Source organism: Microcebus murinus, chromosome 2 (assembly GCF_040939455.1).
Source record: "Microcebus murinus isolate Inina chromosome 2, M.murinus_Inina_mat1.0, whole genome shotgun sequence".
Classification (NCBI taxonomy): Eukaryota; Metazoa; Chordata; class Mammalia; order Primates; family Cheirogaleidae; genus Microcebus; species Microcebus murinus.
The window spans coordinates 105031111-105055373 of record NC_134105.1 but is presented as its reverse complement, the minus strand read 5'-3'; the positions used below and the strand labels follow the sequence as shown (position 1 = coordinate 105055373).

General features: G+C 58.4%; 1 protein-coding gene across 1 annotated transcript; it reads right to left on the bottom strand.

The window, feature by feature from the left end:
• Positions 1–1630: 1630 nt before the first annotated feature.
• Positions 1631–22861, bottom strand: PEAR1 (platelet endothelial aggregation receptor 1). The gene is made up of 25 exons (XM_012767683.3): positions 22762–22861; positions 13987–14076; positions 12870–13004; positions 12301–12486; positions 11590–11694; positions 11136–11236; positions 10246–10338; positions 9740–9983; positions 8883–9003; positions 8560–8696; positions 8261–8473; positions 7781–7955; positions 7546–7666; positions 6652–6815; positions 6454–6556; positions 6179–6325; positions 5839–5964; positions 4809–4937; positions 4566–4694; positions 4187–4399; positions 3884–3972; positions 3645–3780; positions 3401–3475; positions 3075–3311; positions 1631–2597 (listed from the first exon to the last, which is right to left on the bottom strand). The coding sequence occupies exons 4-25, from the start codon at positions 12423–12425 to the stop codon at positions 2446–2448; spliced, it is 3135 nt and encodes a 1044-aa protein (XP_012623137.2). The 5' UTR covers positions 12426–12486; positions 12870–13004; positions 13987–14076; positions 22762–22861; the 3' UTR covers positions 1631–2445.
• Positions 22862–24263: the final 1402 nt, after the last annotated feature.

Here is a 24263-nt window from a genome sequence, read left to right as displayed (position 1 = left end):
ACAGGCATGCGCCACCATGCCCGGCTAATTTTATATATATATATCAGTTGGCCAATTAATTTCTTTCTATTTATAGTAGAGACGGGGTCTCGCTCTTGCTCAGGCTGGTTTTGAACTCCTGACCTTGAGCAATCCGCCCGCCTCGGCCTCCCAAGAGCTAGGATTACAGGCGTGAGCCACAGCGCCCGGCCTAAACCTTAAGTTCTTTCCTTCCTCATGAACCTATTCTTAGCTTAACCTCATAACAAACCTTAAATCTCATGAACGAACCTCTGCTGGCTTAGAACTTCTCTTCTGCTTCCCCACCTCTCTCAGCCTTCATAGAATTGAAGAGCATTAGGGTCTTGGTCTAGATTAGGTTTTTTGGGGTTTTTTTCTTCTTTTTGAGACAGAGTCTTATTCTGTTGCCTGGGCTAGAGTGCCGTGGTGTCAACCTAGCTCACAACAACCTCAAACTCCTGGGCTCAAGCAATCCTTCTGCTTTAGCCTCCCAAGTAACTAACTGGGACTACAGGCATGGGCCACCATGCCTGGCTAATTTTTTCTATATATTTTTAGTTTGCCAATTAATTTCTTTCTATTTTTTTAGTAGGGACAGGATCTAGCTCTTGCTTGGGCTGGTTTCGAACTCCTGACCTTGAGCGATCCTCCCACCTAGGCCTCCCAGAGTGCTAGGATTACAGGCATGAGCCACTGAGATTAGGTTTTGGCTTTTAATGGAATGTTGTGGCTGTCTTGATCTTCTATCCAGACCACTAGAACTTTCTGCATATCAGCAATAAGGCTGTTTTGCTTTCTTACCATTCTTGTGTTTGGAGTAGCATGTTTAATTTCCTTTAAGAACTTTTCCTTTGCATTTACAACTTGGCTAACTGATGGGAGAGGCCTAGCTTTGAACCTGTCTTGGCTTGCTCATTTCTAGTTTTTGATTTAAACTGAGAGACATGTGACTCTTCCTTTCACTTGAACACTTAGAGGCCATTATAGGTTTATTAATCGGCCTAATTTCAATATTGTTGTGCTTCAGGGAATAGGGAGGCCCAAGGAGAGGGAGAGAGAAGGGAGGACACCCAGTCGGGGGAGCAGCCAGAACACACACAACATTCATTGATTAAGTCTGCTGTGTTATATGGGCACAATTCATGGCACCCAAAACAATTACAATAGTAATATCAAAGAACACTGATCACAGATCACTAAAAACAGATATAATAATAATGAAAAAGTTTGAAATATTGCAAGAATAACCAAAATGTAACACAGAGACAAGTGAGCACATGCTATTGGGAAAATGATGCCAATGGACTTGCTCAGAGCAAACCTTCAATTTCTAAAAAGAATGCAGTATCTGCAAAGCACAATGGGGTGCAGTAAAGCGAAGCACAATAAAACAAGGTGGGCCTATACACCTTCTCCTGTCATCCTTCCTGCCTCCAGCCTCTGCACCCCACTTAGCTCCATCCCCGCCCCACCCCTGCCACCTTCCCACCTGTGAGCCTCTGTATTGCCCACCTGTGGAAATGCCACCCTTTGGGAAAACCTCCAGCCTCTTAACTCCCACAGCACACAGTTTAACCATCTCTCTCAGCACTTACCACAGTGTAACCAGTACTTTAGTTCACTCAGCCACTTAGCCTTCTGGGGAGCGTTTATTGAGTGCCTACTATGTGCCAGAGGGAGCCAATATTGACATAAACATAGGAGTCCTGCCTTCAGGGAGCTTACAGTCTAGTGGGGGAAGCAGAGAGCAACCAAATAATCACACAAAGAAGTAACACACATTACAGAGGTGCCTGGCACCCTGTAGGCCTTCTGCAGGTACCTGGTGGGTGCGCTGCGATGAGCGCTATGAAAGAGGTACGCAGGTGGGGCGCTCCCTGACAAGGAGATGTGAAGGACAAGCCAGCGTCCACAGGTGGGTGGGGGAGGAAAAGCACTCTAGCCGTGCAAGTCCCTGCTGTAGGAGGCAGCGTGGCAGACAGAAGGACCTGGAGGCCAGTGCAATTAAAGCGCACGCATGCACACACAGACACACGCACACATACACACACACACACACACACATACACACACACATACACACACACACACAGCTCTCAGCTCAGGCATGCACAGAAAAGGTACCCAATACACATTTTTGAAATCAATCTGAGATCAGAGTTATCCAGCAACGTCTAACCCGCCAGTTTATGTACACAGGGCCCTGGAGCCCTTGGGGAGCAGCGGGTTGGGAGAAGGGAACCAGGCACCCTGCTGACGAGTGTCTCCCATGATGACACCTGGGAGCCAGGCTCCCACCTCTCCAGTCAGTTCCTCGGTTAAATGTGTCCGTGTTCACGGCCTGCCGGTCCGCTCCCTGCTCCTGGCAGGGCACGCCAGGCTCTGTCCCCAGGCTTAGGCAGCGAGGGCCAGGTGTGCTGGCCTCTGCCACACCATCGTGGCCCCTCAACGGTCCTGGCGTCGAAGTGGAGGTGATGGGGGGTGCCGCACTGGGGGCAGGTCATAGTGTCCAGGGATGTGGCTGTTCTTGGGCGAGTCATAGTGGCCAGGGGGCAGGCCCGGAGGCAGCGGGGACTGCGAGCCCACAGAGTCTCGGTCTGGAGACAGAGGGGACAGGATGAGGGGGAGTGGATCCTTCCCCTCCCTCCGCTCTCCTCCCCTCTCCAGCCTCTTCAGCCCTAAAAGCAGGGCCTGGGGCCTGGACATGGGTGGTTTACACCCAGCTGGCTGCGCGGCTCCGAGCAAAAGCCTCGTACTTCCTCAGCTGCCAGTGGGGGAAGCCACCTCAGCCTGCCCACCTCACAGGATATAAGGTCACTGTGTCACCTGCCTGGTTCCTCACTTTTCTGGGTCCCAACTCCACCACTCAGGGGCTATACACCCCCCCCCATTTCAAATCCTCAGCCCTGTAAGGTGGGGACACCACTGTGCCCTACAGACAAGGAAATAGCTCTGGGAGGCAGCGTGACTTGCTGACACATCATGCCGCCTCCTTATTCTCTCCGTCCATCCCTTCGTTCTTTCTACCTCCCCGTCCCCGTTCTCCCTAGCCCTGCCTGGGGGAGAGGGCTCACCGTGGATCAGCGGGCTGGGCTGCTCGTAGGTGCCACTGTCTCTCTGGGGCTGGGACTGCCACCGCCTCTGGCTGTCCCGCTGCCTGCGGGGAGACCCCGAGGGAGGGCCTTTCATCTCCACATAGCTGCTCTCCCGGGGGCCCCCTGGCAGGCCGGGCAGATCCCGGATGGTGGCGTAGGGGTTCTCACTGCTCAGGGAAGCCACGCTGGCCCCCAGCCCCTCTTCAGAGACAGGTCCTGAGGATGGAGGGAAGAGGTCAGGCTCGATGGAGGTACTGGCTCCCCAACCCCAGCTCAGCCCTCCCTCACGGCCCCTGTGCCCGCACCTTTGTTGTAGAACGAGCCTGGGCCATTACTGTTGCTGTGGCTGTAGCTGTAGCTTCTGTCCAGGCGGCTGCCACCTGAGGAGGAGGGGGAGACTGGCAATCAGGTCTCTGGTCCCCTCCCCAGGCTCCCACGTCCTCTAGAACGGGGGCTTAGGGCCCGTGTGTGCAGACATGCACGCTGACATGGAGGAGGAGGGCCGCACAGACCCAGCCTCCCCGGAGGACCTGGCCTCCAGGGACCTACCCCTGTCCAGAGACCCCAGGGGGGGCTCCCGGCGGTGCTTCCAGTCGGCAGGCAGGGTGGCGTGGTTATCATGCCCATGGGCTCCACCCGGCCGCTCAGGGACCTGGAGGCTGGCAAAGAGCTGACTGCCTGGAACCTGGACGGTGCAACAGGGAGAGCCACGTGCAAGGACAGGGCTTTCCAGAGGACCGGGTCCACACCCGTCCCTCTGCAGTGCATCCCCCCACTCCAGCACTGACCTTGTTAGGGGGCGGGGGGTTTGGGGAGCACTGTGACAGGGTGTGGTAGCTGGGGTTGGAGTAGTAGTGACTGTAGCTTGGAGGGACATCTGCACAACAGACACAGACACAGGGTGAACTCAGAGATGGGCCAGGGGCCCAAGAGAGGGATTCTGTCCCAGGAGGTGAGTAATGTGGCTCCCTGACCCCTTCTCCTCCCTCCTCCCCACTTGCCATGTTCCCAGGGAGTCATGCCCAGCACCCATCCGCCCTTGTGCCTATGAGCCAGCCACTCATCTGTGCCTCACGCCCAGGCCAGCTCACCTGGCATGACATACTCAGAGCCATCCAGTCGCCCACTGCTGTAGGCCACTGCCAGGTGTTGGTGCTCCTTGCCTTTTTGCCAATGACGGTAGCCAATGAACAGGGCCACCAGGGCCACCACGAGGGACCCCAGTACCGCAATGCCAATCACCGCACCCAGCGAGTTATAGGCCACTGGAGAGCTAGGCATCATGGTGAAGGACTCCTGGCTTCCTATGTGGGATGGGGTGGTCGCTCAGAATGGCGCCGCAGCTCAGCTGGTGAGCCTGGGGTGCGTGCATAGGAGAGACACCCAGTAGGAGGCAAGGGCCGTAAGAGGGGCCTAGGTCCTCATACCCTGGGGACGATGGAGTCTGGGAGGAAGGAACTAAGAACTCACCAATCCTGCAAGGCGCACCACTGTGCCCTGGGGGACACACACAGGCCCCGGTCTCTGGGTGGCACCTTTCTCCAGGACCACACTGGCATGACTGGGAGCAGTTGGCACCAAACACCCCTGGAGGGCAGACTGGCGAGACAGCCAAGGAGACAAACGGGGATCAGAGGGTCCAGGAAACTGCAGTCCTCTTTGGACAAGGGCTCAGGAGGGGGCAAGAGCATGGAGTTCCCTTTCTGTCGGTACCTTCCAAGCAGCGGTGTCCAGTCCAGCCTGGGGGGCAGACACAGCTCCCATCCTGGGGGTGGCAGGTCCCGCCATGGTGACATTGGCAGGTCTGGGCGCACTTGGCTCCCCAGTGTCCTGGGGGGCATGCTACAGGAGACAAGGGGCCTGTCTGGTGGGGCAGGGCCAGCCACTCCCAGATGAACTCTCAGAGCCCATAGTCACTTTGGTCTCCCTGGGGACACCAAGCTTTGAATAGTATCTATACACCAATGACTCACAAATGCCCCTCTCTCTCCTGTGAACTCCAGCCCCACCTGCCCATCTACCTACTCAACATCTGCACTGGGCTCCCTAACGGCAGTTTCAGAATACCACATCCAGTGCCAGGCGACCAAAGGCTCCCAAATTACCCTGCACAGCTGAGCTCTGGACTTTTTCTTTTTTTTTTTTTAACATAAGAGAGAAGTTAATGTTTTCAAGGCATTACATTTGTGTGTCTGACACCAACAAATAATCTAACAGTAGTTGTTGCCAAAACTGTATGGAAATACTCTTCACTTAGATCACTTCCCTTTTTGCCCTGCCTGCTGGTGAGCTTAAATCCAGCCCGTTTCATGGGAATAGCCTCTCATTTCCCCTTTTCAAATTTTCTTTTACTTTGCCTTTTTGGACCAATCTTTTCCATGATCTTCCTCATATATTTCTGTGGGAAAGAGGCCCATGAAATAAATAAATAAATATTGAAAAATTCAAAAGAACATGCTCTAAACCAAGCTAATCATTCTCCCTCCCCCCTATAAAAATACTGCTCTTCGAAGGGAATGTTTCTCTTGACCTGTTAATTGCTGCTTCCTCAGCACCTAGGGCAGTACCCAGCATGTAGGTGGTGCCCAGTAAATATCTGTTTATATTGGTCACATACACGACTGAATCAAAGTGGGCCGAGAGGCTTTCCTACCCAAGAGAACGAGGAACAGAGACCTCCTGTCCTCAGCCCTCATGCCCTCTCAGCATGCACATGTGCTCAGACACAGACACCACCACGTACGTTGGGAGCAGTCAGGGCCTGTCCAGCCAGCCAGGCAGTAGCAGGTCCCATCCGAGGGGTGGCAGGAGGAGTGGTTGGCACACTTGCAGGGCACACAGCGTTTGCCATAGCGGCCAGGCTGACAAGCTGGGGGAAAGGGATGCATGATGAATGGGACGGTAGCCAACCCCAAATCGGATCTTGCCCCTGCTATCTCCCCCCCACTTCACGCTGTAGTAACTGGCCTGAAGATTGGGGTCAGGGAAAGAGACCAAGAGGGGTAGAGGGGGGACTTCTGGCATCTGCCACTGCAGTGCACCCTACTATGGGCAGGCGGTGGGAGGGCAGTAGGGAGCCTCACGTCTCTGGCAGGAGGGGCCTCGGAATCCAGGTGCACACACACAATTGCCAGTCTCAGGGAGGCAGGTGCCCCCATTCTTGCAGGTGCAGGTATTGCTGCAGTTGGCTCCCCAGGAGCCCTCAGGGCAGGGCAGGTGGCAGCGGGTACCTGTGGGAGAGAGCAATAGGGTGTGCCTGGCCTGGCTTCCCTCTTCTTCCATCGGAGCTCTTTGTACACATTTCCTACGGGATGCATCTCCCAACTCCACAGTAGCCCTGGGGCCCCAGAATGCTCACCCATCCAGCCAGCCTGGCACTGGCAGTGTCCATGAACAGGGTCGCAGTCATCAGCATGGGCACAGTCACAGCGACTGGCACAACCTTCACCAAACTGCCCCTTCTTGGAGAGGGAGTGGAGAGTAGGGTAGGCCAATCAGCTGGGGGAATGCCATACCCTCCCCTCCCCCAGGCTGTCAAGGACTCTCAAGCACTCACCGGGCAAGGCAGCTGGCAGTGGGCCCCATGCCACCCAGGGGTGCAGGTACAGGCTCCAGTTTGGGGGCTACAGACTGCCTCATGGGCACACTGGCAGCTGGCATTGCAACCAAAGCCCCAGGTTCCGGGTGGGCAGGGCACAGAGCAGTTACCACGCTGCCAACCTGGAGGAGGGGCCTCATAGGTAGGCATGGGGACCCGGGTCCCCTCCTGAGTAAGCCCACGCTGGGCACTGGCTGTGCTATAAGCTGCAGGTGGGAGTTGGGGAGCTCATGGCACCGTACAAGAGATGAGCTTATAAACTATTAGATGCGGGCAGAAGGCTAAATGCCTTCGGTGAAGCAACACCCCCTACTCTGGGTCTTGGCTGCCTCTTCTGAAAAATGAAGGGAGTTGACAGCAAACCCAAATGCTCAGGGAGACCCCATTAGGCAACTAAGTGAGTTATCCAGGTCATATGTAAGACAACAGAGAGTAGTGGGGACTGGAGGTTTGTTAAATTTAACAGGGAGCTAGCCACACAAAGCACAACTGTATCACAATTCACCCTAAAGGCTGCCAACGTGCCACCCCTAATAGATCTCAGAGGCCCTTCCTGGTGCTGCCATTGCGTGTTTCTGTACGACTGAGGGTGAGGAATGTTCACTGATGAGGTGCCTTCTGGCCTGGGCCTTTAAGGACAAGTAGGGTTTTTGTAGTTGAAGAAAAGCAAAGTGGACATTCCAGGAAGGAAATAGCCTGGATACTTTCCCACAGTCCAGCTGCTGCCCACTAAGCTCCGCCCTTGCCCTGCAGCCTCTCCCCTGCCCTCCACCTGCCCATACCCTTGCGCCCACCCTTCTCCCCGTGGCCCCGCCCCGCCAATCTCCTCTCCGGGAGACTCGGTGCTCTGACCTTCCTTGCAGATGCACGCGCCGTCGATGGGGGAGCAGGCGATGGCATTTTCGCATGAGCAGCGAGCTGAACAGTTGACACCATAAGTGTCGGGGGGACAGAGGCTAGCGCAGTGAGGGCCCTGAAAGCGGGTGGGTGGACCAGTGAGCGAGGCGGGTCCGCTCCTCGGCCTCTGCCACACCCCCCAGCCCTCACCCCCTTCCCCGCCGCTTCCTCGCAGCGGGGCGCGCCTCACCGTGTAGCCGGGTGCGCACCGGCAGAGGCCGCTGTCGGCCTGGCAGACGCCGCCGTGCAGGCAGAGACAGTGCTCCTGGCACCCCGGCCCGTGCGTGTCCTGCGGGCAGCTCTCGTTGCAGTGGAGGCCCGCCCAGCCCGGCAGGCACGAGCACTCCCCGTTCATCGGGTGGCAGCTGCGGGCGGAGTCAGGGGCGCGGCGCGGGCTGAGCTGGGGCCCAGCAGGCCGGCCTCCCCAACCCCTGAGCTTGGTGGGAGCCGGGGCATCGCCGGAGTAAGGGGGCCACCAAGGAGGCTCTGAGTTGGGACAAGTGCCAGGACCTCGGGCCCCTCCGCGCCCCTAAGGACCCTCGGTTTTCTCTTCTGTGACATGAGGGCGCTTGGACATGCCCCTGGCGCTTTTCATGACTCCGGCGGCTTCAGCCCCCAAGACCTCTCCCATTGGCCTCCCGAACCCTTGACCACGTGTCCCGCGGCCCACCTGAGGCTGTGCTCCGGGTCGCAGGTGCAGGACGCCTGGCAGCCGAGGCCGTAGAGGCCGTCCGGGCAGAGGCGCTCGGCGCAGCGGTCCCCGGTGAAGCCGTGTTCGCACAGACACGCACCGTTGGCCGGGAAGCAGCGGGCGCCGGGGGCGCAGTCGCACGTCTCAGCACAGTCCTGCCCGAAGCGGCCCACTGGGCACTCCTCGCGGCACCTGGGCGCCTAGCTGAGTGAGTCCGGCGGCGGGCCACCTCCTCCGGCCTGCCTCCCACCGCTCCTGCCCGCGCCTCCGCCACTCACCGATCCCCGGTGTAGCCCGGAGCGCAGCGGCACTGCCCAGTGAATCGCTCGCAGAGGCCCCCGTTGTGGCAGCGACATTCCTGGGAGCAGTTGGGCCCATGGAAACCCTCTGGGCATGGCAGGGAGCAGATGGTGCCCTGTGGGAGTGAGAGGTTGACAGAGCCCCAGGCACCCAGCCCCCTCCCCATGCCCACAGGACCCGTTGACACCCCCATACCCGCAGAGCCTACCCCCCTCACACACATCGTCCTTGGAGCCCTGTTTAGAACCATCCACAGAATTCTCGGACTCACACCCCATACTCTCAGACCCCCCACTCATACCATCCAGCCAGGTGGGCAGCTGCAGGGGCCCTGGGGGACCTGGAAGACACCTCCGTTTTGGCAAGGATCGGTGCTGGGGCATAAGAAGCCAGCAGTGTCCTGGAAACAGGACACATCACAGCTGCTGGACAGAGCGGGTGAGGTCAGTGTGTAAACAAGTACTACCTGTCTTCCCGCATCCCCTACCCTCCAAGGGCTGGCCCCTGACCTCAGGACTTAGTGAGTTACACCTGCCCTTCCCCACTGGGGACTTCAGGAGTCAGAAAGCAAAGGTTTCCAGGACTGGACATGCAGGGACACCACAGCACCAGCAGGTGGGGGAGAGCAAAGAGCCACTGGTGGCATGTCAGCTTCTCATGCCCCAGGGCTCTGCCTCCTCACCTTTGCTCAGGCTGTTCCCTCGGGGAACCCCTATGCCTACTGTCGTTTTTCCAGAGGGCTCAACTCCAGGAACTCCTCCTTGAAGCTTGACCCTGATTTCCACCAGGATGCTCCTTCTCCCTCCTGCGACACCCTGCTCTCCCTGCATCCTGCCTTGCAACAGGGTTCTCTGGGCCCTTGTCTCAGCCTCCCCTTACAACATGCTTTCACACACATGCTATCTCATGTTATCTTCACAGCAACCCTTCCAGCAGACAGCACTATGCCCACTTTACAGACAGGAAACAAGCTCATGAAGAGTCACTGATTTGCTTAAGGTCACTCCACTGCAGAGTGGCGGAGCTCAGACTAGGATCTTGGGCTCTAGACATCATCCCCATGTTTGGGACCCTGAGTCACCTCATTTCCCTATGTTATGTCTGTGTGGCCCTGTGGCTGCAGCCTCATTAATGTGTTAATGGGCCCCGCATACGCACCTGGGCCCAGTTCTCTCTGGGGGGCAGAAGCAGGCTCCAGTCTGGGGATCGCAGGGTGCCCCGTGGCACTGGCAGCTGAACTTGCAGGCAGGGCCGTAGTGGCCAGGGCTGCAAGGCTGAAGGCAGTGCGGGGGCTGCAGGCCAGTGGGGCAAGAACATACCCCAGTCTTGGGATCACAGGAGCTGCTGTTGCCGCAGCTGCAGGGCTTGTCACACCGTGGCCCCCACACTCCTGGGGCACACTCTGTGGGACAAGGAGGGTGGAAGGGGGTCACCAGGAGTCTAGCCCCTCACCAGACTCCAGTTAGTTCCTGTCTCTGTCTCTCAGCCCCGACACACCCATTCTCTCTTCCCCATCTCCAGAAAACGCAGTCAGCTGCAATGGGGCTCTGGTGGTCATTGCCCTGGGGTCCTAAGCACCTGTGCCCTGGTAGGCAGGGTGTGCCTCTGTGTCCTGTGTCCCTAAAGGCACAAGAGGCCACTCCCTGGAGTCACCAGCCACTCACCACTGGAGCAGTCATCACCCCGCCAGCCCGGCACACACTGGCACTGATTGGGCGCCACACAGCGGCCATGGACACATTCCTGGGCACAGAGCGCTAGGGCAGAGATGGGTGTGCATGAGGCGATGCGTCCACCCTGCCCCTACCCACCTTTCCTCCTGTGACGTCTAACCCCATCTTCTTCCCACACCAGGGACTTGGAGTTCTCCAAGCACCTGTTCTGCCTCAGATAAAGAAAGACTGACAGGCAACTCAGGGTCAGAGCTTGACAAGATGCCAGGGTTCCAGGCTCCTCAGCCCCTTTCTGTGAAATCCTCTAAGCACCATGTCGGGAAAATGGCGTTGGGTAGGGGAGATCCTCAGGCAGGGGCCAGACATGGATGCTGTCCAGAGAGAGGGTAGGGGCTGAGGGCCAGGGGCTGGGCCGGCTGGAAAGGAGTGTCTGCAGAGGCTAAGGATGGGCAGGGGCCTCGGGGGTTACAGGGTGCTAGGTGGGCAGTGAGACTAGACAGTGACAAGTCAGAGACATAACAACAGAGAGGCAGGGACAGGAAGAGACGGAGATGGACCTAGATGCCAATTCCTAAGACACACAGTAACAGAGACAGAATCAGAGCTCTGAGGAAGAGAGATACAGAGACAAAGACTTCTAAGGGTCATGGACAGACGGGATGGGACAATCATGGGGCCAGCTGGAGACAGGGGTATGGAGCGGCAATGGAGAGGGAAGTGCTGAGACCCTGAGGACCAGACCAGGGGGAGGGGAAGAGGGGAGAAAGTCCGAAGGGGCAGAGGAATGGCCCCACCCTGGTGGGATCAGGGGAGGACCCAGAAGGGCGAGCTAAGCCCCCCATTCCACTCCCCACTCCTCCCTGGCCCAACACCGGACTCACGGACGCAGGCCCCGCTGCTCTCGTAGAAGCCCTGGCAGCACTGCAGGCGCTGGCGGTGGTCCGTCTTCACCACCTGGTGGTACACGGTGCGGTAGACAACCCTGGGGAGGCCAGGAAGGTGGCCCTCAGTCCTTCCCGCTGAGCCCCCGCTGTCCTCAGCCCTCACAGCAGTGAGGCACGGGGAGGCCAGGGCGTGGGGAGTGCCCAGCGCTCCGGGCTTGGGGAGCAAAGAGTATTCCCTCCTGGCTATACACACGCATATAGTGCGCCACCAGGCACACCCCAGACGCACATGCGTCCACACACACTGCCCCGCACAAACCACACACGCACCACGGTGGGCATGAGTCCTCGAGGCCGGAACTTTCCTCTAAACCCTAAAGGTTCTGAGACAGGCCGGGCTGAGGCAGCGACTCCAGCAGCCCATCTGCCCGTGGAGGGGAGGGGCACTCACGTGGGCTGGGGACAGGCATGGGGGCCCTCCCAGGGCCTGTCGCAGGGCTCCGAGGGGAAGAGGCTGAAGGGGCGGGAGTGGGACTCCTTGGTGGTGGTGGTGAAGCTGCAAGGCAGGGAATCGGTCAGCAGCAAGCGCGGGGAGGCCTGAGCTGGCTCAGGGCATGGCGGAGGGAAGCAGGGGCATGAGGGGTGGGCCACAGTGGGGACTCAGCATCCCAACATTTGGGCTTGCTCCCCCAAGTCTAGGGCAGGGCTCCCATCCTGCCCCAACGCTCAAGTCCAGAGGGCTTCTCCCAGAATTGGAACGTTCCTGGGACACCCTCCATCAGAGCCCCCTTCTTCCCTGTTGGACCAGAGCCTTCCATTTTCCTCTCCGCCCCCTCCCTGCATGGGAAGACTGAGCTAGAACTGACTTCTGGGCCCAGTGGATGGGGACGGGCTGAAGCATTTCTGTCTAAATTCTGCCCTGGGTCTGGTTTCCCAACCCTGTCCCCTCTGCTCCCAGGGCCAGCCCCCTGCTGGCTCCCACCCTGTGCTATTCTGCAGCCGGCCTCCCACAGGGACCAAGGGCCGGGGATGGAGACAGGACAGAGAGCGCAACAGGGCCAGAGATGGCGATGCAGTCAGGGAAATAGGAGGGAGAGGAGAGGCAAGGAAGGAACGAGAGGAGCCCCAGCAGGGCGAATCGGGGTGGCAGGGGCTCTCTCACCTTTCCCAGAAGCTGCAGGCATTGGGATCCTTGGGGTTGAGAGTTCCAGCCAGCCCCAGGCCCAGGGCCAGGAGAAGGAGGGGACGCAGAGGTGGCGACATTGTAGAGGCCTGCACCGGCCACATGCAGAGCAAGCAGTGGGGGGACGCTGAGGTGGCGGCAGCCTGAGGACCCGGCTGCAGAGGTCTGCACATGGGTGGGCACACAGAGGAGACGAGGCTGCTGCCTCCAGTCCCCTGCCCCATGCGCCTGGGCTGCAGCTCTCCCAGAGCTCACCCTGAACAGGCGGTGCCGGTGCACTTCCAACCCTCCGGTCTTTGCTCACCCCTCATTCTTCACTGGAGTCCTCGTCTTTCAAGGCCAAACTCAAGTGCCACCCCTTCTACCGTGCTCTGCCCCCTGACCCCCATTGGCAGGCTGCCTCCCCCGCTTCCTTCTGGGCCCCCCCCCCCCAGCACCACTGTTCTAGTGCCCGTTCCCTGACCATGACCTCCAGAGGCAGGGACCCAGTGGCCTTTGTCTCTGAATCCCCAGCCCACCCTCGACCCAGGGCACTTTGGTATTTGTACCTCGCTGTGAAACTGGAACCAGTGAGGAGAAGTTATGAGGGAAGCAGACCTGGGCTCAGTCAGAGGAAGGACTTTCCAACAGTCAGAGAAGTTCAGTAATGGAATCTGCTACGTCAGGTGGTGAGCTCCCCATCACTGGATGTATGCAAGGAGAAACCAAAACCAACATGATGGAATGCAGGTAGGTGTTTCCTGCTATGTGAGGTGGGAGTGGGGCTGGGTCCCATAGACCTCCCAACCACTGGTGTGCTAGAGCCAACCCACATGGGCTCAGAGAGCCAGCTGTGCACATTTCTTCCCAACTTTGTGGTTAATGATGTCACGTGAGTAGCTCGAAATCAGGCATGGGGTGTGTGTGGGAGGGGAGTGTTTACACCACAGAAACTGGCAAACCCTACAATCCACAGCCAACACCCCCCCCCAGAGCTGGTTGTTAAACATCCGCCAGCACACCACTGTGGCAGCACCAACTCTAGGTGCTATCACTGAAGAGGTCTCAGTCTGGACTTGGATTTAAGGAAAAGCTCCCACTGCCCTACAGAAATGGCTCCTCTCCATCTCTGCCACCCCTGGCCTCAACAGGTGTGTGGGAAGGTGAGGACCAGGGCTGCAGATGAGTCTCTTCTCGCAGCTCTAGAGCTCAGGAGAGGCTGAGCTCCGAGTGCCAGCCCTGTGACCGGTTTCAGGTTCTGTTCCCTGTTCCTAAAGTTTCCCCGGCTCCCTGCTCTACCCCCCTGGGGCGTCCACATCTGTTTATAATTTTTCTGAGAAGAGAGAAAGGTCGTGGTTGCTGGCCCCTTACCCCCTGAGTATCTCTGGAATGCTGCCGCCTGGCCCCACCCCACTCGCCCGCCCACACACTCCCAGGGTCCCCACAGCCCGCTCAGCTCCAATCAGGGCGGCCCCTCCTTCCCTCCAGGTCTGCGCCCTAACTTACCCCCAGCTCCACCTTTAACCCCCCAGCAGCCAAACCACCCTTTCCGCGGGGCTGGTCCCCTGTCCTCCCCTTGCAAGTGTCTCCCACCACCTCCAGGCCAGCACCTCTGGCAGGGCAGATCTCTGCCTCTGGCCTCCTCTGTGCGTCCTCCTGTCCATCCTCAGGCCCCAGGTAACTCACCAGGTGGGGCCTGTGGCAGCTCAGTGCTGAGCCCTGGGGCCTGAGGGCCAGAGGATGTCCTGGGGGATCCTGGTGCTCAGGATATGGAGCCTGAAAACAGGAAACGGAGCCTGGCTAGGATGGGGCGGCAGCAGGGAGCATGGCTGTCCTCCCACCACCCTGGACACAGTGGATAGGATGCGGGGGCAGGGGCAGGGCCAGAAGCCTTCATGGCGGCTTGTCTCCTGAGCTGACACCATGGCCCACCACAAGGGACAGAGGCCACAGTCAAGAGTGCACTAGAGGCCGGGTGCAGTGGCTCACGCCTGTAATCCTAACACTCTGGGAGGCCGAGGCGGGCGGATTGCCCGAGGTCAGGAGTTCGAAACCAGCCTGAGCAAGAGGGAGACCCTGTCTCTACTATAAATAGAAAGAAATTAATTGGCCAACTAATATATATAGAAAAAATCAACTGGGCATGGTGGCACATGCCTATAGTCCCAGCTACTAGGGAGGCTGAGGAAGTAGGATCTCTTGAGCCCAGGAGTTTGAGGTTGCTGTGAGCTAGGCTGACGCCACGGCACTCACTCTAGCCTGGGCAACAAAGTGAGACTCAAAAAAAAAGTGCACTTCAGATGCCCCCCGGAGTCTGTGCCAGTGCACCACCCCACGTCAGCCCCACACGCCCCACTCTCAGAGCCAGTTCCTCCTCACACTGTCTCCACACTGTACCCCCCACGCTGCCCTTCTCCAGCCATCTTCCCAGGCTCAGGGTCGCCCTGTCTGATCCCAGCTACCCTTCTCCCCACCTCTGCCTCGAGTGTGCGTGGCAGCCAGGGCCACGGGCAGCCCCCAAACCCTCCAGACACCTCCACTTTTTCTCTCCGTCTCCACGCTGCCCTCTTCCCTGCCCCCCAGCTCTGGCGCTGGCACGGGGAGCTCCTCGGACTGGAGCTCAGTCTGTTGCAGCCAGGGGGTCACCCTTGTCCCTGGGTGGGCCTCATCTCCCAAGCCACAAAGGGGCTCCCCAGGCTCCCCTCTGCCCTGCATCTGTCCCCAGAGCCCGCGGCACCGTGAGGTAGACAAAACCTGTAGCAGATTTAGTCTTCACACATCAAAGTCTAAAAGGAAAAACCTGTAGCGGATAGGACTTGAGTTAAGGCACAAGGAGGAGGTGCCCTGGAGATTGGGCTGTTGTTTGGTCCAGAGAAAGTCCTTCCTCCCACTCACAGCCCCTGACTAGTAGCCCCTGTCCCTATCTGCCCCTCTAGAGGAAAGGCTCCACCTGGGGGCTTTGAGATGGACCTGGCGGAGGAGGAGGAGCAGGAGAGGAGGTGACTAATCCCCCGCTCTGGCTGGCGGGGAGCTTAGCTGGCCGGAGGGGTGGGGAGGCTCTGTTTTCCCAAAGGCCCTCCAGGGTAGGGCTGCAGTGCGGAGGAGGCATCAGCTGGCCAGTCCAGGGGCTGGAAGCCAGGGTGGGGTCAGGGGACACCAGTGGGTGGTCCGTAGGGAGGAGAAAGGTGGGGTGGGGGCCTTGGCAGGGAGAGGAAGGGTTTGGCCTGATTGTTCTCAGCCCTGAGGAGGGAACACAGGCCGGACCAGGAACCCAGAGCCCCATCCTGGCCTGCTAGGCGTGTTCCCATCTGAGCTTTCATCCCTCAGGTGCCCAGGTGCCTGAGTCCCTGGCCCATGCTCCCCCAGCCTCCCCCGGTCTCTGCAGCATTGGGCCCCAAGTGGGGGCCCACAGCACACTCACTGAGGGGGACCCCTGCTCTCCCCCACTGCAGGCTCGCTTCTCCTTCTCATAGAGAGGCCCCTCCTGTCCCCCTGCTCAAATATCCTCTAAGCCTCTGGTTTGCGAGACCCAAACACCTTCCCTGAGGACAAGAAAAATCATGTGACCCCATGTGTCCTTTACTGTGTCCAGATAGGCGGGGTGCCCAGTGATTCACACTGACCAGTTCACTGAAAGTTACAGCGGCCAGGCGCGGTGGCTCACGCTTGTAATCCTAGCACTCTGTGAGGCCGAGGCGGGTGGATCGTTTGAGCTCAGGAGTTCGAGACCAGCCTGAGCAATGAGCTAGACCCCCGTTTCTACTAAAAAAAATAGAAAAGAAATTATCTGGACAACTAAAAATATATATAGAAAAAATAAGCTGGGCATGGTGGTGTATGTCTGTAGTCCCTGCTACTCGGGAGAGTGAGGCAGGAGAATCGCTTGAGCCCAGGAGTTTGAGGTTGCTGTGAGCTAGGCTGACGCCACAGCACTCTAGCCTGGGCAAGAGAGTGAGACTCTGTCTCAAAAAATAAATAAATAAAATAAAGCTTACATCAACCCATCGTGGTAGGTGTTAGAGCCCACGTTAGAGATGAGGAAACAGGCACAGAGAGGGTAAGAAAGGCTGCACAGCCAGTAGCATCAGAGCTGGGATCCCAACCCAGGCTGCTGGCAGAGGCCTCCCAGTGATTCCAGTCTTTCCTGAGCGCAGACCGGGAAGCCCGTGGCTCTGCGTCTTCTTTTGAACAGCCTCAGTTACGGGGGTGGGGGAGCTGGCAGGGGGTTGGACAGGAGAAGGGGTTGGGGGTGGGGGCTGCCACAAGAAAACGATCAGCAGCCGTGGGAACTGAGATGTGTTTACAGTCAAGAATGAGCTGACAGTTCTCTCTCCTCCACCTCGAGATGCAAATGGGCTGGGCTCCCGGCCAGGCCCTGAGGTCCCAGGCCCGCTGCACAGCCCCAGCCCTCCCAGCCTCCAAGCCCACACAGGGCCTAGCCCCGCTCAGCCTCCCCGGTCTTCTCCAAGCTCGGCTCGGCTAGTTCCACCTGGTGCGGAGCCCACTCTACCCTCACTGTGCCCTGCCCCACCTGGGAGGAGGGACTTGAATGTGGGGCCCTGGGAGCGTGTGCGGGGCGTTGGAGTTCCTGGTGGGCAGGAGAGGATCCGTTTCTATAGAAAGCGCAGAGTGAGAGTGGGGGTGATGGAAGTGAGACAGCAGGAGGGACTTCCCCACCAGCTCCCTTCCTGCTTCTCTGGGAAGTAGCAGCTTAGGATAACCCCTGAGCTCTGCACCTCCCAGCGCTGTCCAAGTTCAGCCCTGGGTGTGAACCCCAGCTCTCCATTCCCTCATCTATGAAATGGGGATGATGACGGTACTTCCCTTGTAGGGTTGTTGTGCAGACTAAATGAGTTAATATAGATAAAGTGCCTGGAGTCTGCACATAATACGGTCCGGCAGTCCCACTCCTCCTCCTGCACCCAAGGTGGCCCCCTCCCCCTCCCCTTGGCGCTGTCATGCCCTTTGGGTATTAATTCCAGGAAAAACTGTTTCTTGTTTTTTCTGAAGAACCCCCAGGATGATCCGGGAATGGGAATGGGGGCCGCAAATGCTGACAGAGAGAAAGGAAGTGGAGGTGGGAGGGGGCCAGGCTCCCCGGAGAACCTGATCCCCCAGAATAATGGGCTGTCCGCCAGGTACTTCTTCAAGCCAGAGGCAGTTGACAAGGCAGGATGCCTGGATTCCCCAACCCCTGGCCTGAGCACCAACTCCAGCTCCTTGCTTGGTTCCACTGCCCCTCCTCTCTGCTCAGCCTTTCTCTCTCTCTCTCTCTCTCTCTCTCTCTCTCTCTCTCTTTCTCTCCTCCCACCCCCTTCCCATCTTGGAGTCCAAAGTTTCTGTCTCTGTCACTTACAAGCTGTGTGGCCTCAGATATACCACATGAGCCCTCTGATTCTCCATCTCCTCATCTGTAAAATGGGAGAATCCCTCCCCCGCCGGCCCCAGTATCTCCAGGGTTTGGGGAGGGTTGGAACCACTGTGGATCACAGTATTGCCGGCTAAGTGGATGTTGGTGCAGAATCAGAATCTCCCACATTCCAGGCTTTCTGCCTCTTCCTTTTTGACTTTTGTTCTTCATCAGAAACTATTCGCCCTTTTTTCCTTCCTCCATCGGTTTCTTGGTTTCTGTCTTCCTGCCCTGCTCTTTCCTTTTCTATGTCAAGGCTGCCCAGTACAGTTGTGCATAACATTCACTGCACGAGGGCATCCACCTTCAAGTGGGGAGTGGAAGCTGAACTCCAGCCATGATCCACTCACCAAGGCATGCATCTTAACTTGGTTCTAAGGCTGTTTTGCCCTGTATCTCTTTTTGCCTTTCCGTGTCTCTCCCCATCTCTGTGTCTGTTTCTCTGTGCCCCTTCCTAACCTATCTTTGCATTGAGACAGGATCAGCAGTGAGATCCCAGTCCCAAAACTGTTCCCCTCCCTCTCCACAGAACACACATGTACACACTGCACACACAGGCACAGAGCCCCTCCTACATCCAGCCAGGCCGGGCCCTCGGCACGCCAGGCATGTCTGCCGGATGGAGGGACAGGAAGCCTGCGCGTGCACCAGAGGCTGGGCGGGAAGGGGCAGGGGTGAGGGGCCGGCCTTGTGTTCTCTGTGGCTCAGGAAACAGAAGCTAGAGGGTCCTAGGTCCGACCTGTTTACTCATCAGGAAATAGAGAAATTGCAGGGATTCTGATTCACCAGATGCCTGCTGCCCACCTACTGGAGCCTGGCGCCCGTACCAGTCCCGTTCCTCGCCGCCATCCTGCAAGGTGCTAGCCATTGTTATCCCCGTTTCGCAGGTGAGACAGTGGAAGGTCTCAGGTAAAATGACTTGCCCAAGGGCTGCCTGGCCACCAAAGACAATAGTGGGATCAGAACCTACTTGAAGGACAAAGCAGTGGGGGGTCACCTTCACCCCTGGGTGACATGGGCTAAGGAGAAGGTCCCCCTCCAGCCCACCCTGCTCACCATCACCCATAGGTTACTCTCAGAAAGTGCAGCCCTGCTCTGGCCACTGCCCCTCTCTACCACCCTCTGTGACTCTCCATAGCACAAGAAGGGGTCCCCAGGGGCCAGCCTCCCCAGGTGTCCTGCCTCACCGCCTCAACTCTGTGCTCCCATCACACTGGACAGCTGCTGCCCCTCACACCTGTCACCACACCGCCCCCTCTGCCCAGAACACCCCAGTCTCAGGCCAGCCTCTACCAGGAGGCCCACTGCAAGCCTCACCCACGTCTCCCTGCCCTCAAGGCCTTCCTGCAGGCTGTCAGCACAGTGACCACGGACCCCCCCACGGTGCAACAGAGACCCGGGTATTCTCTCCCACCTCTGCCCTGCAGCTGGCTCCAAACTGCACGTGCGTCAGTCTCCAGAGGCTCGACACTTCCCCAAAGCCCAGCACAGTCTTGGCACTAGTGTGCCTCCTCTGGGGCAGTGAGACGAACCCAGGAAACCAGGAGGTCACAGCCTCTGGCATACGTCACGTCTGACAGACTGACCAGGCTGATGGATCCCCTACCCTGCGACTGCTGCGCTGTGAGTCTCGTTTCCCCGAGGCTCTGTTAGTGGACGCTCCCTCGCAGCTCCCGTCCTACGAGTCATTATGTTTTATTAAGGTCTGTCTGCCTCGGTGGACTGCAGCGCCAGGAGTGCAGGGCACTCCTCTGCCTTCCCCGCCACCGTATCTGCAGCACGGGCCACACGGGCACCAGGGTGCCCGGCACCCGCAGGCAGCAACGGACCGTGCGTGTGGGGTGGATGGACCGATACACCCTAAATCCTTTCCGACTCCAGTAAGCCTTGACCTTACTTTTCCGGGCATGGGGGAGGAGAGATGCTTAAGCTGTGGCTTCTCACCAGCTTCCCAGACAGCAGAACTGGGCCCTTGTCCCAGGGCCCTCAAGACACAATGAGGTGTGTCATTGGTGAGATGATGGAAGGTGGAATTTAGAAGGAACTTCCTGATATTACAAAGCAAAAAGGCAGCTCCAAACTTGCCCTCCTGACCTCCCGTGGGAATTCCTCGGGGCTGGCCTCCACGTTCCTATGGGATGAGTGCACAGTAGTGCAAGGCCCTGAGTCACCGACAGGGTGGAGGGGTGTGCCCGCCTGGCCTGCGCCCTCCTTCTGTGCCTCCTGGCCCAGGGTCATGCCCCCTGTCCACTGCACACACCTCCTGCTGCACAGAGGGCCTGGGCCCCAGATGCCACGGCATGGGGGTGGGGTGGGAGGCAGAAGCAGGAGAGCGTGAGCACCCACCAGCAGGTGGGCAGGCAGCGCCCCAGGGCCACCCAGCGCTCTTTCTCTCAGGACTGCCATCTTGCCAGTGTGGGTGCTGTAATTACTAATTCCTACCCCCTGTTAAATGTGTCCTGTGGGCTAGATCCTTTCTAGTAGTTCTCTCAGCAAGTGTATACAGTAGGTGCTATTATGCCTCCCATTTTGTTGCAGAAGGAATATCTCAGAAAGGTTAAGTAACTTGCCCCAGGCTACACAGCCTGGCCAGGGCAGAGCAGGGATTTGAGCCGGGGCGGCCAGGCTCCGAGCTACCCCACGGTTTCCGTTTGGTCTTCTGCCTCTCTCCGTCTCCACCTCCCTTTTGTCCTATCTCTAAGTCTCCACTCTATTTTTCTCTTTCTTTCTTTCTTTCTTTCTTTCTTTCTTTCTTTCTTTCTTTCTTTCTTTCTTTCTTTCTTTCTCTCTTTCTCTCTTTCTCTCTTTCTCTCTTTCTCTCTTTCTCTCTTTCTCTCTCTCTCTCTCTCTCTCTCTCTCTCTCTCTCTCTCTCTCTCTCTCTCTCTCTCTTTCTTTCTTTCTTTTCTTCTTTTTTCCAGAGTCTCGCTCTGTCACCTGGGCTAGAGTGCAGTGTCGTCCTCATAGCTCACAGCAACCTCAAACTCCTGGGTTCAAGGGATCCTCCTGCCTCAGTCTCCCGAGTAGCTGGCAATGCAAGCATACCCACCACACCCGGCTAATTTTTCTATTGTTTTGTAGAGACGGCGTCTTGCTCTTGCTCAGGCTGGTCTCAAACCCTAGGCCTCAAGCCATCTTCCCACCTTGGCCTCCCAAAGTGCTAGGATTACAAGCATGAGCCACTGCACCCTGCCTAGTTTTCTAAGTCTGCCTGTTTTCCCTCTGGGCCTTGTTGTTTCTATGCCTCTGCTCCTGTCTCTGCATCTGTCAGTCTCTGTTTCGGTATTTTTGTCTGTCTCCTTCTCTGTCTTTGTCTTTCTCTCTCTCCTTCTCTGCCTTCTCTTCTACTTCCTGCTGGCTTCTCCCCCATAGGTTAGGTTCCCCCCAGGAACTGACACCCTCCCCAGAGCTGGGATGGGGCACCAGGGCCCCTCGGAGTCCCGGGAGGCTCCTTCTGAAGGCTCTCAAGGCTCTCAGAGGAGAGGCTGCAGGGTGGTGGAGGCCCACCCGGCCTCGGCCCCTCCCCAGTGTGAGTTGGGTGGAGGGCCGCACACAGCAGCCCAGTGACCTCTATCTCTCTCCAGGTTTCCGATTGGTGGATGGTGCTGCCTGGAAAGCAAGTTTCCTCTTCTGAGAGAGTCTGATAGGGAATGTTGGGGGGGAGAGAGAGGGGGAGAAACAGATGCCCGCCCTCAGCTTCACCTTCCACTGGAGAGAGAGGAAGGCAGAGAGGCGAGCCTGGAGGACCCAGCTCCCAGCAGCCGGAGGGCACCCCACCTGCAGTGGGGAGTATGGCGGGCAGACCTTGGGAGACCCCAGAGTGGGAGGGAAAGGCAGCAGCAGTGGGGAGACACAGGGGACCCGAGAGCTGCCCACAACCTGGCTCATGAGCACATACGGCAGGTACTCCAGCATGGATTGGGCTGGGGTGGGGTTCAGAGAACAGCTCCCCCCAACAAGGCCCAGCTTAGGCCAGGGTTGAGAGCAGACCCCTTACCCAATCCTGCCTGGAGCTGAGGCCTGGCTGAGCCTGGGAACTTCGGGCCAGCACAAGCTGTTCCCGTCCTCGGGGACTGGGGTCACAGCCCAGTCCCGGGAGAGGCCACTCATAAAAGGCCAGAGCAGGGGAGCAGAGAGACAGCTACTGGAGGCTGGAGGTGGGGGCGGGGGTAAGGGGTGGCATTGCTGGGCCTGGGCTCCTGGGCACTCGCCACCTGCCGCCCACAAACACACACACCTGGCTCTTAGCACTACCTTAGATCCGATCATCCACTCTGGGAGCTTTTCTTTCCCTCTTTCTTTCTTTTTTACTTTTTATGTTTTTAGAGAGAGGGCCTTGCTCTGTTGCCCAAGCTGGAATGCAATGGCACGATGAGGGCTCAGAGCTTCCTGAGGATCCAGGTGCCTGAGACCTGGAGCCCACTTCCAGTCGGTGAGAGCCAGGCCAGCACACCTGGGTGCCGTCCCCACCTCCTCTGTCGCACATTCCTCCCTGGTGGGGAGAGGGACAGTACTGACGATAACGCCTGAGCGGGCACTGTCCAAAGCAGGAGACACGTTTGCTCCTCTAAGCCTCACAACAACCCCATGAGCGGGGCCCTGTGTTATGTTATTTTCCTTTAGAAATGAGAAACTGAGGCACAGAGATTAAATCTCCTGACCAAAGCCCTACAGCTAGTAAGGCAATCTTGACTCTAAGGCCGGTGCTGTGAGCCCCTTTCCCTTGAGCAAAGGAGCGGAGCCAGGTACCCTCTTCTTGCGCCAGCAGAGAGGGCAGAGGGACACTGGACTCTCGGAGCGAACCCCCAGGCGCTGAGGCACAGCCTCCTTAGCGCTTCAAGTTCATGTTCCATTACAGATGCACCCCTCATCTGTCCCCTTCCCCTCCTTCTCGTCTCTCTTCGCCTGTCCCTCTCTGCCCTGCTCCTCACCCAGGGGTCTCGGGCTCCAGTGGAGGAGGAGGGGGCCTCAGGGTCCGCACACCCTTTCCCCGGGCAGGGTGCTCTTCGGGCCCACCACCCGGGCCTCTCCGCGGGGGCGCGCAGTCGCTCACCTGCCTGGGGTGGGAGCCTGTCTCTCCTCCGGCCTGGGCTTGGGGACCGCTGGGGCGGCGGAGGGCCGGGCGCGGGTCCGGCGTAGAGCCCCAGCCCGACTGCGCGGGGGCGGGGAGGCCGGGCGGGCGGATCGCAGGGCGGGGAGGGGCGCGGAGGGGCGGGGGGCAGGAAGGGGGTGGGAACTGGGGCCCTCGCCAAGGCAGGAAGTTTTGACACGGAAACCGGGAGCCGGGGGAGGAGAGATCCAGAGCGCCGGGAGGGAAAACTGTGCTGGGGGTGGGATCACAGAGGCCGAGCGCGGGGCCGACTCTCCGCAGCCTGGGCCGGGGGCCGAGAGGGGACGAGGAGGAGAGGTCAGAGCAGGGGCGCTGGGCCCGAGTCCCCCTGGGCTTCCACTCGCTGTGCGGCCCGGGTCATTTAACCTGTCGTGCCTCAGTTGTCTTGTCTGCAAAGTGGGGTTATGGAGCAGAATCAATGAGATGGCCCGAGCAGGGCACCTTCCGGTGCTGCCCAACCCGGGCACCGACCGCCACGTCCTGGTCTGAGACAGGCGCACAGGCAGAGGCCCCTCCTCTCCCCCTGCCGCCCGAAATCCCGCCGCGGGAGGGTGCGATCCTGGGAAACGGTCTCCCGAGGTCTGGGACTCAGCGGGCGGCGCCGCGGTCCGCGCCAGCCGCGTCCGGACGGAGCGGGCCCGCGGCGCCACCTCGCGGCCAGCGCGCGCCTCCCGGAGCCCCGCCGCCGCCGGGCCCTGGGCACCTTCCCTCTTCTGACGGTGTTGTCGTCATGGTTAGCGCTTCAGATGTGTCGCCTCATTTCATCCTTAACTCGAGGTTGGTCCCGTCATCGTGACCGCTTACATACGGTCAAACAGACCTCCCGTGCGGCTTAGGACGCTAGTAAGTGGCAGAAGTAGGCCTGAAGTCCGGGGCCTGTCTGATGACAGGGCTCACTCTCCCAACCACCGCAGGCTGCCACCGGTAAGCTCCCACAGTTCAGAAAGAGCAAGGCAGGACCATCCCTCCCGGGAGACTTTTTTTTTTTTGAGACAGAGTCTCACTTTGTTGCCTGGGCTAGAGTGCTGTGGCGTCAGCCTAGCTCACAGCAACCTCAAACTCCTGGGCTCAAGGGATCCTCCTGCCTCAGCCTCCCTAGTAGCTGGAACCACAGGCATGCGCCACCATGCCCAGCTAATTTTTTCTATATATTTTTAGTTGGCCAATTAATTTATTTCTATTTTTAGTAGAGACAGGGTCTCGCTCTTGCTCAGGCTGGTCTCGAACTCCTAACCTTGAGCGATCCTCCCGCCTCGGCCTCCCAGAGTGCTAGGATTACAGGTGTGAGCCACCACTCCCGGCTCCTCCTGGGAGACTTTTAAAAATCAACTTTACTGAGGTATAACTCCCACCCAATAAAAAGGTACCCACTTAAAGCGTACAGTGGTGATGAGTTTTGTGTTTTCGATTTTTTTTATTGTGGTAAAAATATAAAAGGTATCATT